Raw genomic sequence first — 20,855 nt, 5'->3', positions numbered from 1 at the left:
ACTCTATGTGGAATATGGTAAACAAAACTCATAGTTCATTTGGAAATTATGGATTCAAATCAAGAGGGATGAACGCTATTGAGTCTTTTATGCAATAAATAAAACATTTGTTAAACATATTCAATGCCCTGTTGCGGTCAGTTTAATAGGCCTAGATCTTTATTCTTTAGTTGGTTTGTAGTTTTTCTATTACTATTGCATTGATTCAGATGGATTTGAGAGATATAATAATATTAAAGATTGGACTAGATGGATTTCCAAAACTGAAAGACGTTTACTCATGTAACGCATAGTTCCACCTTTGCCCACCAGAGTGCACTGTTTCATTAGAAAACATGCACAACAAAAATGAATCACCATCCTGCACTCCAAACAGATTTTAACAGATTTCTCTAGAGGGGTTCGAGTGAGTATGTGTGTGCATGTTTTAGTTTTTTATTTCCTTTTAAATCAGATATGCCTTTCCCTGATCAATATCTCACAGAGGAGGAGCTGTCCCACTTAGTCTTGCGTCTGCTCTTCCTCTCGGCCTGTGCTTCTCTCTCCTCCTCCTCCTCCTCCTCTTCATCATCGTCCTGCTCACTGTCATCCGACTCAGCGCTAGTGGCTGCCCCCGTCTCTTCCTCCTCTTCATACTCCCCTCCTCTCACCTCCTCCTTCGTTGCCTTGGGTCCTTGAATGTTCTGGGGAATGAGTCACGTGGAAGAAACATGTTCACTTTAGACGTTTTTGGGATTTATGTCCAGAAAACGCTGGGCCCATTTTGTACAAAGCATTAAAAGCCTTCATGAAGGGATTTTTCTCAGTGTATATATAACACACAGAGGGGCACACACGCGCATGCGCACACACAGACACACACACACATACGCATGAACACATACACATACGCACGCACTTATGGACGCACGCACATACAGGCACATTCACACATACACACAAACGCACATACACACATACACACACACACACACAAATGCATGTACAAACACACACACACACACACACACACACACACACACACACACACACACACACACACACACACACACAAACCACAAACACACACGCGCACACCCCCAGCCCCACAGCTGGGTGTACCTCCATGGGGTTGACGGTGATGGTGAGCGACGCGGTGTCCCACTCCACGTCGTGGTCTTTCCCCTCGTCCTCGTCGTCCCGGGACTCCTGCTGCGTGGTGTGGATCCTGTAGATGCCCAGCACCACGATGACCACCAGGGCGGCGATGCACACCACGATCACCACCGTTGCGGCTGGGGGCGCAGCTGCACCCCAGTAAAGGCAAAGGGTTTGGGTTTACTATAGCCCCCATGAAACAAGGCTTCAGCGTATCCATTTATATTCAATTATATTATATGAGGCTAGACTATTTTATTTTCAATTATATTCAATGATATTGTATAAGTCTTAACTACATTATATTCAATTATATTATATGAGGCTAGACTATTTTATTTTCAATTATATTCAATGATATTGTTTAACTCTTAACTACATTATATTCAACTATATTATATGAGTCTAAACTATATTATTTTCAATTATATTAAATTATATTGTATAAGTCTTAACTACATTATATTAATTTATAGTACATTAGTCTTAACTGTATTATCTTCAGTTATATTCATACTATATAGAATTGTGAGATACTTCTTCCTGTTTTTGTATATTTCATTCGTAGGATCCCAGCCGTGCCTCTGTGAATGTCTTATTTTGCTGTTTGCCATGTACAGCATTATGCGCAACCCAAGGTTTGGTGCTGCAAACAAACTGAAGGGCACCTCTGATTGGAGGAGGACGGGGGGAGTTGGGGGGCTCGTGGAGTGGGGGAGACGGTCACTGCCGGTGAAGGCTGCCCACCACGTCATTAGACCTTATGGGCAGTCTGCCGGTCGCTACACAACCACTTATCAACCTTCCCTGCAGGTGGGTTAGTGCTACGTGGTGCTGCTATACATTTGAGGTCTGTTTAAATCTGGTCCGTACAATTTTTTCTTTGATTATATACGCCATAAATATCTATATCGACATTTATCATCGGAAGTCTAGATATATCTAGACATATCAAGATTATAATACAATTATAACTGAACCATATTTAGACTAGATATGATGTATATGTTTATAAAAATGTGAATATATTCAGTCATTTCTATCGGTGTTCTATTAAGCCTCCATATATAACACACTACATCTGTATGGGCGCATGTGTCTCACCTTGCATCTGCGAGTTGAGCGTGTGAATCATGAGGGGATGATGCACCGGTCTGAGGTACTGGGATTGGGCAGCCATGTGATTGACATGTTCCACGGGCGCTGTGTGGTGGAGAACGCCGACCTGAGGAGGCGGGACATAGACTGTCATCACCTTCACAGACCCGGAGGATGTGAATGTGAATTCAGATGTTTGCGAGAGGGAGAGAGGGAGAGAGAGAGAGAGAGAGAGAGAGAGAGAGAGAGAGAGGGGGTTCATGATGTGAAAAAAGAGAAGAAAGGTGAAATGAGAAGAAGAAAAAAAAAGCTTGACAGTTGAGAGGGGAAGTGTTAAAAGTACAAAGAGAGAGCGATAGAGAGAGAGATATAAGGAGTGATGGATCCTATGGGATTGCACCGGAGGGGTTAAGAGAGACAGGATGACGGTGGGCTCCGACCTGACCTCCATATTAAACTTGTTGCTGGTGTAGCGACCGTTGAGCTCGGAGCACGTCAGGCGGAACCTCCTCCCGCTCAGCATGGAGGGCTGGGAGTGACTGTAGCGCACCTGTCTCACCGCCTGCTCATAGTGCGCCATGGAGTCCACCCCTAGAACAGGACACACACACATAGTGCGCCATGGAGTCGCCCCCTAACTTAGGACACACACATAGTGCGCCATGGAGTCGCCCCCTAACTTAGGACACACACATAGTGCGCCATGGAGTCGCCCCCTAACTTATGACACACACATATTGTGCCATGGAGTCGCCCCCTATCACAGACAACACACGCAGGCTCATAGTGGCTCAATAAGAGAATGAATATAGCCTAAATTAATGTAATTCAATAAAAAAATAAAAATAATAATGTGTAACACATACATTAAAATATGGTAAAAACAATCTTTTTTTCTGAAAAAAGATTTCAGAAATAGCTTCACGTCAACTAACGTTCAACCTAACACACACACACACACACACACACACACACACACACACACACACACACACACACACACACACACACACACACACACACATAGTGGGCCATAGAGTTTTGAATCATAACTAACTTCAGGATGATAAATGCCCTCAAAGCGTTCTAGCGAAGGGGATATGGTGTGTGGTGTCAATGTGAAGTTAGCTTGTGTGTCTATAAATATCCAGTGTCGGTTGACCTTGGCCTTGTTTCCCCTCCTCGCCATCCACGCATCACCACTTCCTACTCACCATATATGGAGATGCCTGAGGTGGAGTTGGTGGCGTCCAGGTGTTTCCCCGTCAGCGCGCTCCGCTGGATCTCCAGGCTCTCCCTCTGGGGGTTTAGCTCCTCCCCCAGCACCAGGATGTCGCAGTAGTCCAGGTTATGCATCACCTCCATCACGCCCGGCCTGTGGGCTACACACACACACACACACCCATGCACGCACATACGGACACAGACACACGCACATACAGACACAGAAACATGCGCATACACACACACACACACACACGCACATACACCAACACACACACACGCACACGCACATGCACGCACACAAGATAAAGTGGTTGGATGGTGGTAATGACACTGGTTGGATGATGGTAATGACACTGGTTGGATGGTGGTAATGACACTGGTTGTGCTGGGTGGTAATGACACTGGTTTGGTGGTGGCAATGACACTGGTTGGATGGTGTTAATGACACTGGTTGAATGATGGTAATGACACTGGTTGTACTGGGTGGTAATGACACTGGTTTGATGGTAGTGACATTGGTTGGATGGTGGTAATGACACTGGTTTGATGGTGGTAATGACACTGGTTTGATGGTGGTAATGACACTAATTGGATGGTGGTAATGACACTGGTTGGATGGTAGTAATGACACTAATTGGATGGTGGTAATGACACTGGCTGGATGGTTGTAATGACACTAATTGGATGGTGGTATTGACACTGGTTGGATGGTAGTAATGACACTAATTGGATGGTAGTAATGACATTGGTTGGATGGTAGTAATGACACTAATTGGATGGTGGTAATGACACTGGTTGGATGGTTGTAATGACACTAATTGGATGGTGGTATTGACACTGGTTGGATGGTAGTAATGACATTAGTTGGATGGTGGTAATGACACTGGATTGATGGTGGTAATGACACTGGTTGGTAAAAATTGGTGATAATGACACTGGTTGGTAATGCTTGGTAGCAATAACACTGGTTGGATAGTGGTAATGACACTGGTTGGTGATACTTTGTGGTAATGAAACTAGTTTGATGGTGGTAATGACACTGGTTGGTAGAAATTGGTGGTAATGACACTGGTTTGTAAAAATTGGTGATAATGACACTGGTTGGATAGTGGTAGCAATGACACTGGTTGGATAGTGGTAATGATGACACTGGTTGGTGATACTTGGTGGTAATGAAACTAGTTTGTTGGTGGTAATGACACTGGTTGGTAAAAATTGGTGGTAATGACACTGGTTTGTAATGCTTTGAGGCAATGACACTGGTTGGATCTTGGTAATGACACTGGTGGTTAATGATTGTTGTAATTACGTTTGTGCAGGGAGGTAATGATGCTGGTTTTGCTGGGCGGTAATGAGTCTGGTTTTGCTGGGCGGTAATGAGTCTGGTTTTGCTGGGCGGTAATGAGTCTGGTTTTGCTGGGCGGTAATGAGTCTGGTTTTGCTGGGCGGTAATGACAGCTGAGCCCCCCATGTCACATACCTCCCCCGAGCGCCGAGCCCTCCCCCTTGACCACTGTGCTGGTGATGCGGAGGTCCTTGAAGGGGGCCGCCCCCAGCGGGCCGTGCATGTCGGAGGCAGGCCTGACGAGTCGGTTGGAGCCCCTGATGGTGATCCGCGGCTCGCTGGGAGGCAGCACCATAACCACCGCCTTGATGTCTGGGATGGACAGACATGAGTCCTCACCAAAACACCTGGGGGAGACAGAGAGGGAGGGGGAGGAAAGAGAGAGGGAGGGGAGAGAGCGAGAGAGACGATTTTGACAGATATTGGATGTATTTTCCTCCTTTCCTATTCATATCGTGTCAAACTCTAATTCAACAGACACTTATAATACAATATGCATTGTATAATGCATAGAATACATTCCAGCATATTGATATAATATAGTTTGTAAATCCAGGGTAAACATGTTACGTTAATAAGATTAAACATGTACCTAGTGACCATCTTTTTCACTTTAAAATCTAAAGCTGTCATATCTGACATATTTTCCCGATTGTATTCGACCCCTATGATTCATTTCTTTCTCATCTTTTCATGTCAGAAATCCATCAATAGGAAAATAATCTGGAAACCCTTTGAGCTAGTCTAAAATGTGTCCGTTTTATACCCGTCAAACATCAAATGTGTGTGGACAGACCTGGCGATGCCATCAGTTTAAAACCTGCTCCCTCCTGCTTTCATTATCCAGAAAAGTACAGAAAGAAAGAGAAACAGTAAATACAAAGTTGTGGAATGTGAGAGGGAAAAGTGTGAAGGGCCTCGGAACGATGCCAAATCCTCGACAAGCAAAATGTCTTTGCTCCAGTTGATGGAACCAACCTCAAACGTGAAAGCCTTTATTCTTCCCTTCTGTCTGAAGGCAAAATGGCCCCCTGAGGAGTGTGCAAAGTAATTGGTCTGAGCTTTGTGCTAATGCTAATAGGGGATATTTTTAAGATTCCCAGCTTTTGAGACAAATCACTATAGACAGTTTAAATGAGAGCAATAGGGGGATTGGGATTGACAATGTCCCTGTGGGCGCAATCATTGTTTATGTGTATTTGTGTGTGTCTGTGTGTGTGTGTGTGTGTGTGTGTGTGTGTGTGTGTGTGTGTGTGTGTGTTTGTTTGTGTGTGTGTCTGTGGGTGTCTGCAAAAATATGTGTGCTCGCATTTACATGAATGTGTGCACTGATGCAAATGGTTGTCGGGGCGTCTGGATGCATGTGTGTGAGCGCATGCGCATCTTTATGTGCATGTGAGTGCATGTGTGTTACTGTGTGTGTGTGTGTTGTTGTGTGTCTGTGTGCATTTGCTTTTGTGTGTGTGTGTGTGTGTATGTGGGTGACTTCATGTATGTCCTTGTGTATGTGAGTGTTTGAGTGTGTGTGTATTTCCGTGTGTATGTCTGTATGTGAGGGAGGTATTGTGTGTGTGTGTGTGTGTGTCTGTGAGTATGCGTATGTGTGTGAGTGTGAGTGTGTGTGTGTGTGTGTGTGTGTTTGTGTGAGTGTGCATATGTGAGTGTGTGTGTGTGTGTGTGTGTGTGTGTGTGTGTGTGGACCTCTGCATGTATTGACTGGGCCCTATGGGCGCCAGTCTCACAGGCCATTACCCCTAACAGCTTTATTTTAGATGGCTTGTGAGGGGTTTGTGAGGTGTAGCGCAGTAAAACATCAGCATCCTCCACACTAACAGCCTCGCACCACCAGGCTCCTCCTCCTCCAGCATACCACTCTACTCCACAACTTTTAAATGGCCCCATCAAAAAGAATGCAAACTCCATAATAATACTAATGAATGAGGGGTCCAAGCCTCTGGTGCATTAGCTATGGCTCCATGCTCAGACCCCAGCCAGGGACTGGTGCTGTGAGGCTGTTAGCCTTGTGGGGCGTCTGTGGGGCTGTGGGCCCCACAGACGCCCCAAAGCCCCACAGTGGGCCGTTCTCAATGTTTACTAAAAACATCAGTGGCCTTGTCTCCTTCCTGTGAAATAACAACTGGGTAAACAAATAAAAGAACTGAAAGCAGGAGGTATAGAGGTGGCCTTTAGAATTGGGTAACAGAGGGACAAGTTAAAGGACACCTCTAGATGGGGGGAAATCTGTGCAGCCCCCTACAGATGGGGTCACTATGTGGTGGTCCGGTCCACTGGAGCAGAGGGCAATGAGCACATTTAAACATGGTGAAAACGGTCTTCCTCCTACAAAGCCTGCTGATCGGAGTGAATGTGTGAGTGTGTGATTGTGTGTGAGTGTGTGTGCGTTCCTTTAGGTTTGCAGCATGTTTCATAGATTAGACACAACCCTCTCAACCATTTAATAAGCGTCATTATAAATTGTACCACGGTAAAATTATAAAATGAAAAGCACTTGATAAATGTGAACTAGCATTGGTAAATTGCATGTAGTAACCATATATACTGTATATATTTATATACGTACTTACCAATATTAATTGTTCTGGCTGAATTGTTTTAAAGACCCAATAACGTTGTTGGTGTGCCAGACCTGTGAATATTGGCTATGTAACAAAAACACCAGACAAGAGTTTAGGAAATCCCCTCTGTGTGTGGGTCTGTGAGGCAGTCCCTGGTGGAGCCCAGTTTAGCATCACTTCCGATGGGCTGAAAACAAGTCTCAAGTGAACCCCTGCTAGAGAGCTGCTTCCTTTCATTCTTTCAAATGCATATTAAGCCAGAGAATCAAATGTAATGAGCGGTAAAATAAAAAAATAATATTGTAAAGGCTCTTATTATTTTTGCTCTAATTGCAATGACACACGTAATAGAGATAAAGAAAATAAACTAAGGATCTTAATATCAGCAACATTGTTGTTCTCCTCTTGAGTGTCCCCACTAAAGATCTCTGCATGCATCTCGGCTCACTACACACAGGTGTTTAGATGGACCCCTTCCATCTAAAGCCATCTAAAGCCAATAGCACACAATGCAGCCTGCTTCATTGTTGGTGTGTGCTCCGTCAAAACAACTATATATATTTTTAGCAATTATTTAGCAATGCCAGCGTACTGAGCGAGCCCTTATTCAAGACACAAGGAGACCAACGTGCTAACCATACTGGAGCAGGCGTGCTGTGTGTGAGAGCCCATCCTCTCCTTATCTAGACAGCAGAGCGGCTGTTCTTCACAGCCGTACACAGGTTCAGAAAGCATCCATTACAGCTGGGCAGGCTGCAGGCTGTGGCTTATCGACCGGCCCGTCCAGGCTCATGCTGCCTGCCGTCGCTCCACACCTCCACGGCTACCGCAGCGCCCGAGATGGAGGGCTGATATAGTATAGAGAACACACACTCACACACACACACACACACACACACACACACACACACACACACACACACACACACGTACGTACTCACACGGGAGCACACACACACACACACACACACACACACACACACACACACGTACGTACTCACACGGGAGCACACACACACACAGACACACACACACACACACACACACACAAAAGCACACACACGTACGCAATGACACGGGAGCACATGCTCACTCACACACACACACACACACACACACACACACACAAACACACACACACATACTCACATGCTCACATGGGAGTACACACACACACACACACACACACACACACACACACACACAAACACATACTCACAAAGGAGCACATACACACAATCACACACACAATCACACACACATACACACATACATAACATGCACACACATGGTCATGCAGACAACCACACACACACACACACACACACACGGGACAACACACACACACATGCATACATAAGATGCACACTACTACTGGTCTCACCCTCCCTCTCGTCCCCAGCAGACTTGCTCCTCGCTAGGCAGCAGGCAGTGGCCCACAGCCCTGAATGGAGAACAGGGAGGGACATTCCCCAGATGTTGGCCCTGAGCTGATGGGCTACACAACGTCTAAATGTTTGCATTAACATTCTATGGTCGAATCTCCCTTGGCTGCTGCTAGACTTCCATGACTAGCAAACAGAAGACAACACTGCCCTCATGTTATCAAGATGATGGATCGTTTCAAAGCCTGTGGAGCGCTCTGTACTACGTGTGCACTTTTTGTTCTGTGGTACTTGTGAGCTCTTTGTACCGTGGTACGTGTGTACTTTTTGTACTGTGTTACGTGCGTACTCTTTGTTCTGTGGCACATGTGTACTTTTTGTGCTGTACTACGTGTGTACTCTTTGTATTGTGGTACAAGAGTACTGATTGACTTGGTTCTTGGTTCTAATGCACTTATTGTGGGTCGTACGTGTGTACTTATGGTACGTGTCTACTTTTCGTTTGTGTGTACGTGTTTTATGGTTGGGTGCTTGCATGCAGTGTGTGTGTGTGTGTGTGTGTGTGTGTGTGTGTGTGTGTACTTACTGCACGGTGGTAGTGATGTGCACTCTCCTCAGGCCCGGGGTGGGGAACTGGCGTGAGTTGATGTAGGACACCTTGGTCATGGCCGTGTTGAGGCTGCTCACCTCCTCCCCCTCCACCACCAGCACAGACTGGGCTGGGTTAAAGTGGAACTGAACCACACACACACACACACACACACACACACACACACACACACACACACACACACACACACACACACACACACACACACACACACACACACACACACACACACACACACACACAGTGCAATAGAATAGTGGAATAGAGAAGAAAGAAAACAAAAAGAAGACATATAAATCACTGCTTAGTTTCTTTTGCTCCACAGATGTTGTTTCTTTGTGGCCTGGCATAGCCTTTGTTATCGTTCCCTTGCTTCATTCATCTTGATATTATCTCTGAGAGAAAAAGGGAATACCTTCAAGCTAAGCGAGCATGAGAAGCTCGGTTCGACATAGATCATAACAAGAAACAAAGCACCTTGTCAGTTTATTCGAGAAGTGTTGCAGAGGATTGTGAAAGAAAAAGACCCTTCACCAAGGCTCCATGGCTGGATCTTGTTAATTTAAGCTAAGGTGGGCAGGGGTCCAGCATAAAATACGTCTAGTTCACCTAGACCCTACATAGCCACCCCTCCCACCCCTCCCAGGCACTTATTGTATGTTGTACGTCCTGGCACTTAATGTACGCACTTATTGTATGTTGTACGTTCTGCCATTTAATGTACGCACTTATTGTATATCGTACGCCCTGGCAATAAAAAAAGAAAGAAAAAAAAATACTACTTAGCTGTGTAGCATCTTATCCAAGCTATCTTTGTTGTACACAGGGAATGGGTTAACCTAGAAATTGTCGGTGCTTGGTACTTACTGAACCAAACAGCTACATATTTTTTTCTACTTCTTCTGCCAAATGTACTTATTGCAAGTCGCTTTGGTTAAAAGCATCTGCTAAAGGCTGTAAATGTAAATGTAATGTAATGTCGGTCGCCCAAAGTCTTCATGTTTCAACTCTTTTGTCTCTGAACAACCTCCAGTGTATGACCTCATCTTTCTAAGAGAGCAATGAGGTGTATTAACAGCCACCGTCGCCTAGCAACCCCTCGTAACTTTGTAGCTTGGATGTAAGTCCACGGTGCAGCTGTTGGAGTGGTTGATGAATGAGAGCAGGAAGGTAGGGAATGTTTTAAGTGACCTAATGACCAGCTACGTTGGATTGATCATGTCAAGCAGACACTTAAAACATGGTAGGGGAGAGAGAGAGAGAGAGAGAGAGAGAGAGAGAGAGAGAGAGAGCGAGATGCGAGATGGGATATTAAAATAGACTAAAGCCACGAAGGTGTGAATTAGAGTGTGTGTGTTTGTACAAAGTGTGAAACATTTGCATGCAAAAACAAAGTGCAAGGAGGTGGGATCACTAGTACATGCACCCTGTATGTAGCAAACCCACATCCAGAAGGGAAAACTATCCGTGTCTGCCACAAACTGTCAAACATGACCTGGTGAAATACATAATATGGAGCTGAACTAGCTTCCTTCTCACTGTAAACCGCCAACCGAACAATGAAAGAATACATAGACTTTCTGCTAGGAGAATGACATCACATTCCTCCTTCTTTACTTGTTTCTACCCACCCAAGAGCCACCTAGAACCACATTTTGAAGAATTACGTGCTGTCTCTCCTGCCTGGGCTCTGAGCAGGTGGTCATGAATGCCAGCTGAAGAGACAGCATAAGTGTCCTTCTTCCTGGCACTGGGCCCGTGCTATCCTCCCCTCACCTTGATGTCCTTGCCCAGGCTTTCCAGGGAGTTGATGTCCAGTCCCTCCTTGCAGGCCTGCAGGCAGGAGATGACCTTCTGGGTCTCGATGCGTCCCGGCCGGATGGTCAGACCCGACAGGCTGCCCCGGAAGTACTGCGTGAACCGCGGGGTCGTGACCTCGCCGCCTGACGGAGGAGAGGGAGGAGGCAAAAAATGAAGTTATGAGAAATGCCCTTTTATCGACTGAGATACCTGCAGGGTCCACGGCTCTGTAAAGAAGCACTGTGTAGGGGCATGAATCATTCATATTTTGCAGTCAATAAGCAGATACATGGGAGAGTTGCATGCACGACTGCACGCATAACTACTTGAATCCATATGGGGGCTGTAAGCAGTTTGTTATCTAAAGGCTGTCACCTCCGTTGTCGACCTGGTATTGTGAACCGTGAAATACATTTGAACACATTTTAACAAACGCACGCTAGCCGAATGGGTAATGAGCGTAGCGTCGGTGGGCTGTGGCGGAGGGGAGAGGAGGAGGAGATCCTCACAGAGCTCCATCCGCTCCTGTGTCCGTGTGACTCACCTTGCACTTTCTCCTTCCTCCTCTCCTAGTTGTCCGTCGCTTTGATCCCTGAGCAATTAACTGTTGACCGGGCCAGCCGGACTGCACTGACAGCCGGAGGTGGCGGCGGTTCTTTGCAGATACTATTTACTTAAAAGACCCTGAGGGTGTTTTAAACTACAGCCTGACAGCATTATAAACATCGCGAAGGTCTTCGTTGTGTAGAATAATTGTTGCAAAATGTTTATTATTTGATTGGACTTAAATGCCTTCACCAAATCTCAGCCATATTGATCTAATGTTAGTCATATTATTTATAAATGCAGTGGATTAGTCAGGAGACCCCGCTGATGCTGTTGACGTGAAGCAGTGTGAGGGATCTCTGGTCTTTATGGATCTCCAGCTAGTGGAAGAGCTGACAGTCAGAGAACACACAGTGTTTGTGTCCTGCTCATTGTCTTCACTTTGAAGACCCACCAAAGCAGCCCGGGGAAGATAAGGTGCCCTCGGTTACTAAATTATAAATATTCCTCTGTCCTCTTTCGCTCCCTGACACACACACACATGCACGTAAACAAATACTTTCACATGCACACAAACACACACACACGTACGCGCATACATGCACACAAACAAACACCTACACTCGCACACACACACAGGCACCCACATGCACACTCGCGTGCGTGTACAAACAAACACACATGCACAGATGCACACAAGCAAACACTTACACTCGAACACACAAACACACACACACACACAAACTCTTTCCCTCTTTGAAATAACATGAAAAGACATTGTAAACTCATGCACACACACGCGCACACACACGCGTGCGCACACACACACACGCACACACACACACACACACACACACACACACACACACACACACACACACACACACACACACACACACACACACACACACACACACACACACACACACACACTGACAGAAGTTATCCAGCAGGGGGAGGATTCCTGCTGAGCGGAATGGCTCCTTTATTCCGCCTTTATAATTGAGTGACTGAGGCATAAATGACACAAATTGCCCTTATTTCTCACTTTGTTCAGTCATTGCACCGATAACATTGACAAACAATAGGAACAATAAGCAGGGAACCAAGGCCATTTGTCTGTATCCTAATATCTTCAGACAGCTGAATGGATGTCCATAGTGAAATACGATCCTACTGTTGTTCACTGTATTGCTTACCTAATCTCCTGACAGGGTGAATACATAAATATACGATACCATCAAGACTACTGAGAAGCTGACATCGTTGACTTGTTACGCTTGTTTCTGTTTCTTGGTTTAATGACACCTGAGCTACAGTGCTTTAGAAACCGTGAACCAAGCCAGCTGCGACTCTGGCATTACCCCGACAACCAGGAACTAAGTCTAAGCGCCCACTGCACAATGGCGTATTATCACAGGGCTTATTTTACTGCTGTTCAACTTACAAAAGCTATTCCTCAAGACAATATCAAGTCTCTGTTCTGCATTTGGTGGCGGAATCCATTCCCCCATTCGGCACGTCTCATGTTTTATGTGTCTGATCGCCGGGAAGACGAGAAAGCCGAGCGGGGAAGCTTTGAAAGGCAATCCAGCTGGCTAATGGCCTGCAAAGTTATCAGTTGTGGATTAGCGGAGCTTAACGCTGCTTCATTGGGATGTAATAGCCGGAGAACTTGTCCTCTGTTCATTCCCAACTAATCCGTGCTCCTCTCACAATCACACAGAGAGAGGGAGAGGGAGAGAGAGAGAGAGAGAGAGAGAGAGAGAGAGAGAGAGAGAGAGAGAGAGAGAGTGAGTGGTGGGATCAGAGGAAGAAGTTCTGACTGGAGCCCAGAGCGCTTCAGAGCGCCGGGCAGAACAGATCATGTCCCCCCCCACCCCCTCCTTCCTACCCTTTACACTGTTCCTGCCTAATTATTGTGGCTGTAAACGCTGAGCTGGTAATACTTGCTACCCCGTTCAGCTGTGATTGCTCACACCTCGCATCCCACATCCATTTCAATTACACGCCCGTACCGCGCTATTACCAACACGACTCCAAGGCCCCGAAACCCCTGCATCTCTCTCTCTCTGGTTTACCATCTCGTTCTATCTCTCTCTTCTGCCTCTCTCTCTCTCTGGTTAACCATCTCATTGTATCTCTCTCTCTTTCTGACTTTACCATCTCATTCTATCTCACTCTCTCTCTCTCTGGTTAAAAATCTCTTTCTATCTCTCTCTCTCTGGTTTACGTTCTCATTCTTTCTCTCTCTCTCTGGTTTACCATCTCATTGTATCTCTCTCTCTTTCTGACTTTACCATCTCATTCTATCTCACTCTCTCTCTCTCTGGTTAAAAATCTCTTTCTATCTCTCTCTCTCTGGTTTACGTTCTCATTCTTTCTCTCTCTCTCTGGTTTACCATCTCATTGTATCTCTCTCTCTTTCTGACTTTACCATCTCATTCTATCTCACTCTCTCTCTCTCTGGTTAAAAATCTCTTTCTATCTCTCTCTCTCTGGTTAACCATCTCATTCTATCTCTCTCTCTCTGGTTAACCATTTCTTTCTCTCTCTCTCTCTCTCTCTCTCTGGTTTACCATCTCTCTCTCTCTCTCTCTGGTTAACCATCTCTTTCTATCTCTCTCTCTCTCTCTCTGGTTAACCATCTCATTCTATCTCTCTCTGGTTAACCATCTCTTTCTATCTCTCTCTCTCTCTCTCTCTCTCTCTCTCTCTCTGGTTAACCATCTTATTCTATCTCTCTCTCTGGTTAACCATCTCATTATATCTCTCTCTCTGGTTAACATCTCTTTCTATCTCTCTCTCTCTCTCTCTCTGGTTAACCATCTCTCTCTCTCTCTCTCTCTGGTTAACCATCTCTTTCTATCTCTCTCTCTCTCTCTGGTTAACCATCTCATTCTATCTCTCTCTCTCTGACTTCATCTCAGTACCCCTCTCTCTCTTGTATCATTGTCTCTTTCTGCTTGGTGTTGGAGCGTCTCTTAGAATCAAATCATTTCAGTGACAATGTGAGCTCCCCTCCCTGACGTTAATGGCTCAATTAAACTATGGTCTATGTGTGTGTGTGTGTGTCTTTTATTAGCATATACTTTATAAATTCATGAGGGCACAAAAACACAAACACTCAAACACACTCACATATATATACACACATAGCAAGACACACAGACAAACACACACACTCACACACGCGGGCGCGCGCGCACACACACACACACACACACACACACACATCCACACTTACCTTGCCAGCAGGCCCCCACTGTGAGCTGAGTGTCGATCTGCGCAGAATGAATTGGCCAATCGTCTGTCACCAGGTAGGGTTCATAGGTCACGCCGTCAACGAATAGCGTCACAGCAGGAAACTCCACATTGATCACGTAGTAGTGCCACTCCTTGTCACAGATCTAAAGCACGGACACAGAGACATGGGGGTTTGCTATAGTAAGCTGTTCAACCAACACTTTATCATGGAAAACCGTTTGTGCTAGGACCTCAGTACAGAACAATAGATGTACCCTACAATAGAATCATTGACACAATAGGTTTAGTATGGGATTGAAACACATATACTGGAGTAACACAATAGACCTAACATTTGATTCTAAGGTCCTGTTTTATGTTAGATTACAAACAATGCCCTACAAATGTATGATAAGAAATATAAATGAATAGAAAATAACATAAATGTTTGTCAGCAACAGCGAGGCAGAAGTAATACTGTACACCCACTGGAACATGTACAGGGATTTTACCGGGATGTAGAATTGAGTAGCATCTGGATGAAATGCCTAGGCTTAATTGTAATACAATATTCATAAGGTCATCTTCCGCTGAGCCTCCATGTTGCACCGCCCTGTCTCTACCGTAGCCAAGAGCGGGGAAACGGTAAAGTGGAGGTGAACCCCCCTGTTTCAGCTTGAATTTGAACACTACGCGATTTCAAAACATTTGTTTTGGCTTAGAGTTATAGGAATAAGGAGGGCATGTTATCGACATGGCTACGAACCATTTATGTTACTTTGTTCATAGTGTCGTTTTGAAGGAAGGTCATAATGAATTGTTCATGAACCACACACCAGGGTGGTATTCTATGAGTATCCGGAAAGCTTAACCTCTCTTGGATGCAAAAATCTAAATATACCGCTGCTAAGAAGGAGCTCCACACACGCACACACACACACACACACGCACGCACACATGCACGCACACACACGCACGCACCCACATGCACGCACACACGCACGCACACACACACGCACGCACACACACGGCTTTATGCTATAATGTGTGAGAACTCAACCCCATCTCGGACATGCCCCAAACAGCAAATGAGACGAGTTTATTCCCCGTCCTTGCACCAAACATCCTATGTATTTAGAGGATTCCAATATAATGGAGTTTCAAACCCTTTTTAATCCAGCTGTAAATAGTGTAGTCAGTGAATGGCAGTCTGCAGATGAGGGGGATTATGATAAGACGGTGTGTTTTGGTGTGCTTTTGAACATGCTTTAATAATCAAATAATTGTTTAGTAGTCGAAACAGAACTGTTGCGATAGAACTGCATACCGTCATGAAATCAAAAGCTTTCAACAATCACACACATATGGCTTGTAGCGTCGACTGCTAGCGAGATGAATGATCAAAACATATAACAGATGGCATTTATAATATATTGTCACTATATTTATTATAGGTCTTAGAATGTAGTTCAGCACTATGGATGATCAATACATATAACAGATTTGATAATTATAGGTCTTTGAGTGTAGTTCAGCACTATGGATGATCAATACACATAACAGATTTGATAATTATAGGCCTTTGAGTGTAGTTCAGCACTATGGATGATCAATACATATAACAGATTTGATAATTATAGGCCTTTGAGTGTAGTTCAGCACTATGGATGATCAATACATATAACAGATTTGATAATTATTGGTCTTTGAGTGTAGTTCAGCACAATGGATGATAAATACATATAACAGATTTGATAATTATAGGTCTTTGAGTGTAGTTCAGCACAATGGATGATCAATACATATAACAGATTGGATAATTATAGGTCTTTGAGTGTAGTTCAGCACTATGGATGATCAATACATATAACAGATTTGATAATTATAGGTCTTTGAGTGTAGTTCAGCACTATGGATGCAGTATGAGGACTGTGTGTGGAGGAATGTATAAAGCCTGTTGCCTCATTCATGCACAACATGAACAGACACCATGGTGACTGTGACAAAGATACCTGATTGTTATAACGATTTGTTCGCTGGCTAGAGCCGGCAAAATATCGACCTTGCTGTTTTTCTGCACAAACGAAATTGCAGCATATGTGAACAGTCCCATTCAGCTCCATGGTCTTTTATTATTTATAACGAATAAATCATAATGTTCAATTTGAAAGTCCTTTTACTTGTAAACTATGACCTTGTTTTTAAACGAAATCACGTATTCATACAATTTATGAAGGAAGGAACCACATCACTTCTCACTTGGCTTGTGGAGGCTGTCCTAGATAATGACATCCTATTGGAAGAAGCTAGTGGCCCCTTACACAATACAGACCAGTACAGGCCTGTGTAGTCTACACACTGGCCGTTAATGTGTTGGGATAGTACAACTATAGGTGGTAACTTTACATAAATTTCTGATTGATTGAAAGTTCCAGTTTTACTGGAAAATGTCCAAACCCTTATTGAAGAAACCATTACAATCGCCCTCACTTCTTGGGCCAGCTTTCAATCGATTTGCATTGATGTTCAGCTCAACGCTTATTTTTATTAGAGCAGAAATCTTTGTTTTCCACCTAGTCCGGGCAGTTGGGCACTGGGCCAGTTGACAGGCTTGTTTTTTGTTAGTTTCTTTGTGACCGTGGATGAAAACCTTGGCAGAGGATAATGAAAGATATCCTCTGCCAAAGGGACGATTATTACCTATGAATAAAAAAAACATAAAATGCCTTAATAGATCAAGGGCATACCTAGCAAGACTAATCTTAGCTTTTAGATAGAGATAGATAGATAGATAGATAGAGATAAATAGAAAGATAGAGAGATATAATTTTATAGAGATAGGTGATAGAGATATAGAGATAGAGAGATAGCTATATATATATATATATATATATATATATATATATATATATATATATATATATATGTGTGTGTATAGAGAGATAGAGAGATAGAACGAGATAGAGAGATAGATAGATAGATGGATTGATAGAGATTGATATATATGTAGTGTATATAGTACAACAAAACAGAATACATACATTATGTAGGTGAATGTGTTGGTGATTCTAGAGGACAACGGAGTCCGTATAGTGACATATATGGATGGATGGGTATCAACGATGTGAGTGTGTGTGTTCCTTTAGGTTTGCAGCATATTTCATAGACCCTCTCAACCATTTTATAAGCATAATTATAAATTGTACCAAGGGGACAAAAAAGTGAATGAAATGAATAGCACTTGATTAATGTAGCAGAGGTACATTGCAAAAATGTCCATATATATACTATTAATATTGCTTCCAGCTGAGAAAAAATATACTTCAAAGCTGTATTTTTGTCTGTATTGTTTGAAAAACTCAATAACGTTGTGGGTCCGTCAGACCTGTTAATTGATTTTGTAACAAAAACACCAGACAAGTGTTGAAGAAATCCCCTCTGTGTGTGTGTCCATGTAGCAGTCCCTGGTTAGGTGTATGCAATGATAAAAAACAGAAGATGCAGCGGTCCCAGACTGTGATGTGCCAAAAGGGGGTCAAAGGCTAGTCCAGGGACACTTTGGAGGTCTAATAGCAGCCGGCAGGAAGGTCCTCCAGAGATGCTCTGCAGGGCAGCAACAGAGGGAGTCTCCTGCTGATCCTGCTCCTCTGCCTGACCAGAGGGGCATGCAGCAGTTGACTGCAACCACTCCTGCTGAGTGTTACAGTTCATATTTCAAGGTGCACAAAATCACTTTCAAAGGCTTTTAACGGAACGCTGACGTTTTTGGGGTATGCCACCATCTCTCTCTCTCTCTCTCTCTCTCTCTCTCTCTCTCTCTCTCTCTCTCTCTCTCTCTCTCTCTATCTCTCTCTCTCTTTCTGCAACCTCTCCTTCTGTTGTGATTTAGCATGTCCTTTCATCTGCCAGGTGTGGGGCATGCAGACACATTTAAAAAATTCACACAAAGTCAGCAATCAAATCATCGCACATGTGAAAGCATGCGCACAACGTACATGCATGCTGAAACTCACATTCACAGACACATAAACTCTCACACACACACACACACACACACACACACACGCACACACACACTCTGTGATACACTACTGTAAGCCTGGCCCATCAGAGCCCAGCTGCTTCTTCGTTTGCAGGTTTAAGAGACCCTGCGATCCATAGCTCTTATTATGATACCTCCCCCTAGAATCTCTTTCTTAATCTTTTAAATGATTTCCATTAGCCTAGATAGGGCCGTGCCCAACCCCTCGGGGCTCTAGTCTAGTGCCAGACCAATGCGGATGGAGCAGGTGACTCATACCAACACTCACTCTCACACACACACACACACACACACACACACACCGCCAATTATTCTATGCTGAACAACTCCGACAACATGGGCACAGGCGCCTCTGTTGTTGACATGTGATCATCTTACAAGGTAGGGAGCTAATGGGATGAACTAGGGAGCAGTGAAGCGTGGACTGACATTATTCTGTTTATTTCACCTGGGCTAATGGAGCACGAAAACACCATTTACTATGGTGTTTTGTTGAAAAACAACAAATAAGCAAAAGCCTCCCAGTATTTTGAAATAAGAAGTTCATCCTTTTTAATTTATAGTTATGTTAGGATTGGGTAGGAGTTAAAGAGGGTCTGCAGAGTCTTTTTCAAATGCTTCATAAAAATGAATTGCAAATGGTTATTCTCAACAAACTCACTTTATTTGATTTTCCTAATCTTAAATAATGTTAATTCTCATCTAGAATTGGGTGAGCGATAATGGTGCTACGCATAAAGATAGACATAGATCTTTAAAATATGCTGAAATGGCCATTGCTTGGGATTCGCTTCAATCGATTGATCTGTATTTGAATGCGGTGATTTGTCCTTATTTTTATATCTTTACAATGTTCCAAAGGCTGCACCATCAAAACTAATCCCACCCTCCTATCAGTGTACCGCCTCCCAAATAAATCATCAGTGTTCATCAGCCACTCTTGAGATGTATAAATTTACATATCAAAAATAATGTATTCATAAGGCTCCTTTGCCAAAATAATGGGTTTTTCGCCTTCATTAAGACCTGCATATTACAGAGTCTGTGAACCATGCTAATGCAGGGTAAAACACTGGGTGTGGGTATCTTGTTGTGGGATAAAGCATTGGCAATATTTGAATATTCAATATCAATATCTCCAACCATGTACTGTGTTCAAAGCAGACTCCATCACTTGGATACTGTAGCCAAACTGCAGTTCCCTGAAGTCGCTATCTTCGCCGATACAGATAGTGCTAATTGCTCCGATGTATGAAAACCAAGAAGATACTGAGAGCGAGCTAAGTAGCCTGCTAGATAAGGGAGCCCCAATTAAAATGAGAAAGAGGTCCTGAAAGAGTCACTGTGGATAAACGTGACATAGATGGTATGACAAGCATGATTGTGGGGGGAGGAAACAAAAAAATAAAACAGTAGTCCGGAAGTGACTCTTTACTGCACTGTAACACGGTTGTGACTGAATCCACACCCCAGGGAATACAACCTGCTCTGCTGCCTAATGTGTGAGCAATTTGCTAACTTGATTAATCAGTCATTGGCTCCAGTATTAGTAATTTTGAGGCCAAACGGTTTCGCATGTTCTTTCTTCATCCAGGTTGATAAACTCTTCCTGAATAAGGGAACAGCTGTCTCCCGCACTCTCTTTGGAAAACAGAACACATTTCCCTTCAGAGTATAATTTTTCCTAATGACTTTATAAGCGATTTTGTGACATGGAGAAACCACATTTTCATCAAAACCTCCTTCATAATTATGGCCTATTTCCAAATGACCCAAGGCAGGATGCTTCATGTAAACATTGTTGAGCAGCAAACATGCACACATGCTGTTTCAGTGTAAGGGG

At 44.0% G+C, this 20,855-nt stretch overlaps 1 protein-coding gene across 1 annotated transcript in view; it reads right to left on the bottom strand.

The window, feature by feature from the left end:
- Positions 1-470: 470 nt before the first annotated feature.
- Positions 471-20,855, bottom strand: part of clstn2a (calsyntenin 2a) — a gene marked incomplete at both ends in the record, with an annotated part of 141,649 nt that continues 121,264 nt past the window's right edge. The window contains 9 exons of the mRNA XM_079750644.1: positions 471-623; positions 1,102-1,286; positions 2,242-2,362; positions 2,681-2,826; positions 3,450-3,617; positions 4,943-5,154; positions 9,355-9,503; positions 11,155-11,321; positions 14,972-15,134. Coding sequence (XP_079606770.1) covers positions 471-623; positions 1,102-1,286; positions 2,242-2,362; positions 2,681-2,826; positions 3,450-3,617; positions 4,943-5,154; positions 9,355-9,503; positions 11,155-11,321; positions 14,972-15,134 — 1,464 coding nt within the window. The remainder of the gene's footprint in view (positions 624-1,101; positions 1,287-2,241; positions 2,363-2,680; positions 2,827-3,449; positions 3,618-4,942; positions 5,155-9,354; positions 9,504-11,154; positions 11,322-14,971; positions 15,135-20,855) is intronic.

Source organism: Pollachius pollachius, assembly GCF_949987615.1.
Source record: "Pollachius pollachius genome assembly, chromosome: 14".
Classification (NCBI taxonomy): Eukaryota; Metazoa; Chordata; class Actinopteri; order Gadiformes; family Gadidae; genus Pollachius; species Pollachius pollachius.
The sequence above is the reverse complement of the archived record's forward strand: the minus strand, read 5'-3'. Positions and strand labels throughout refer to the sequence as shown.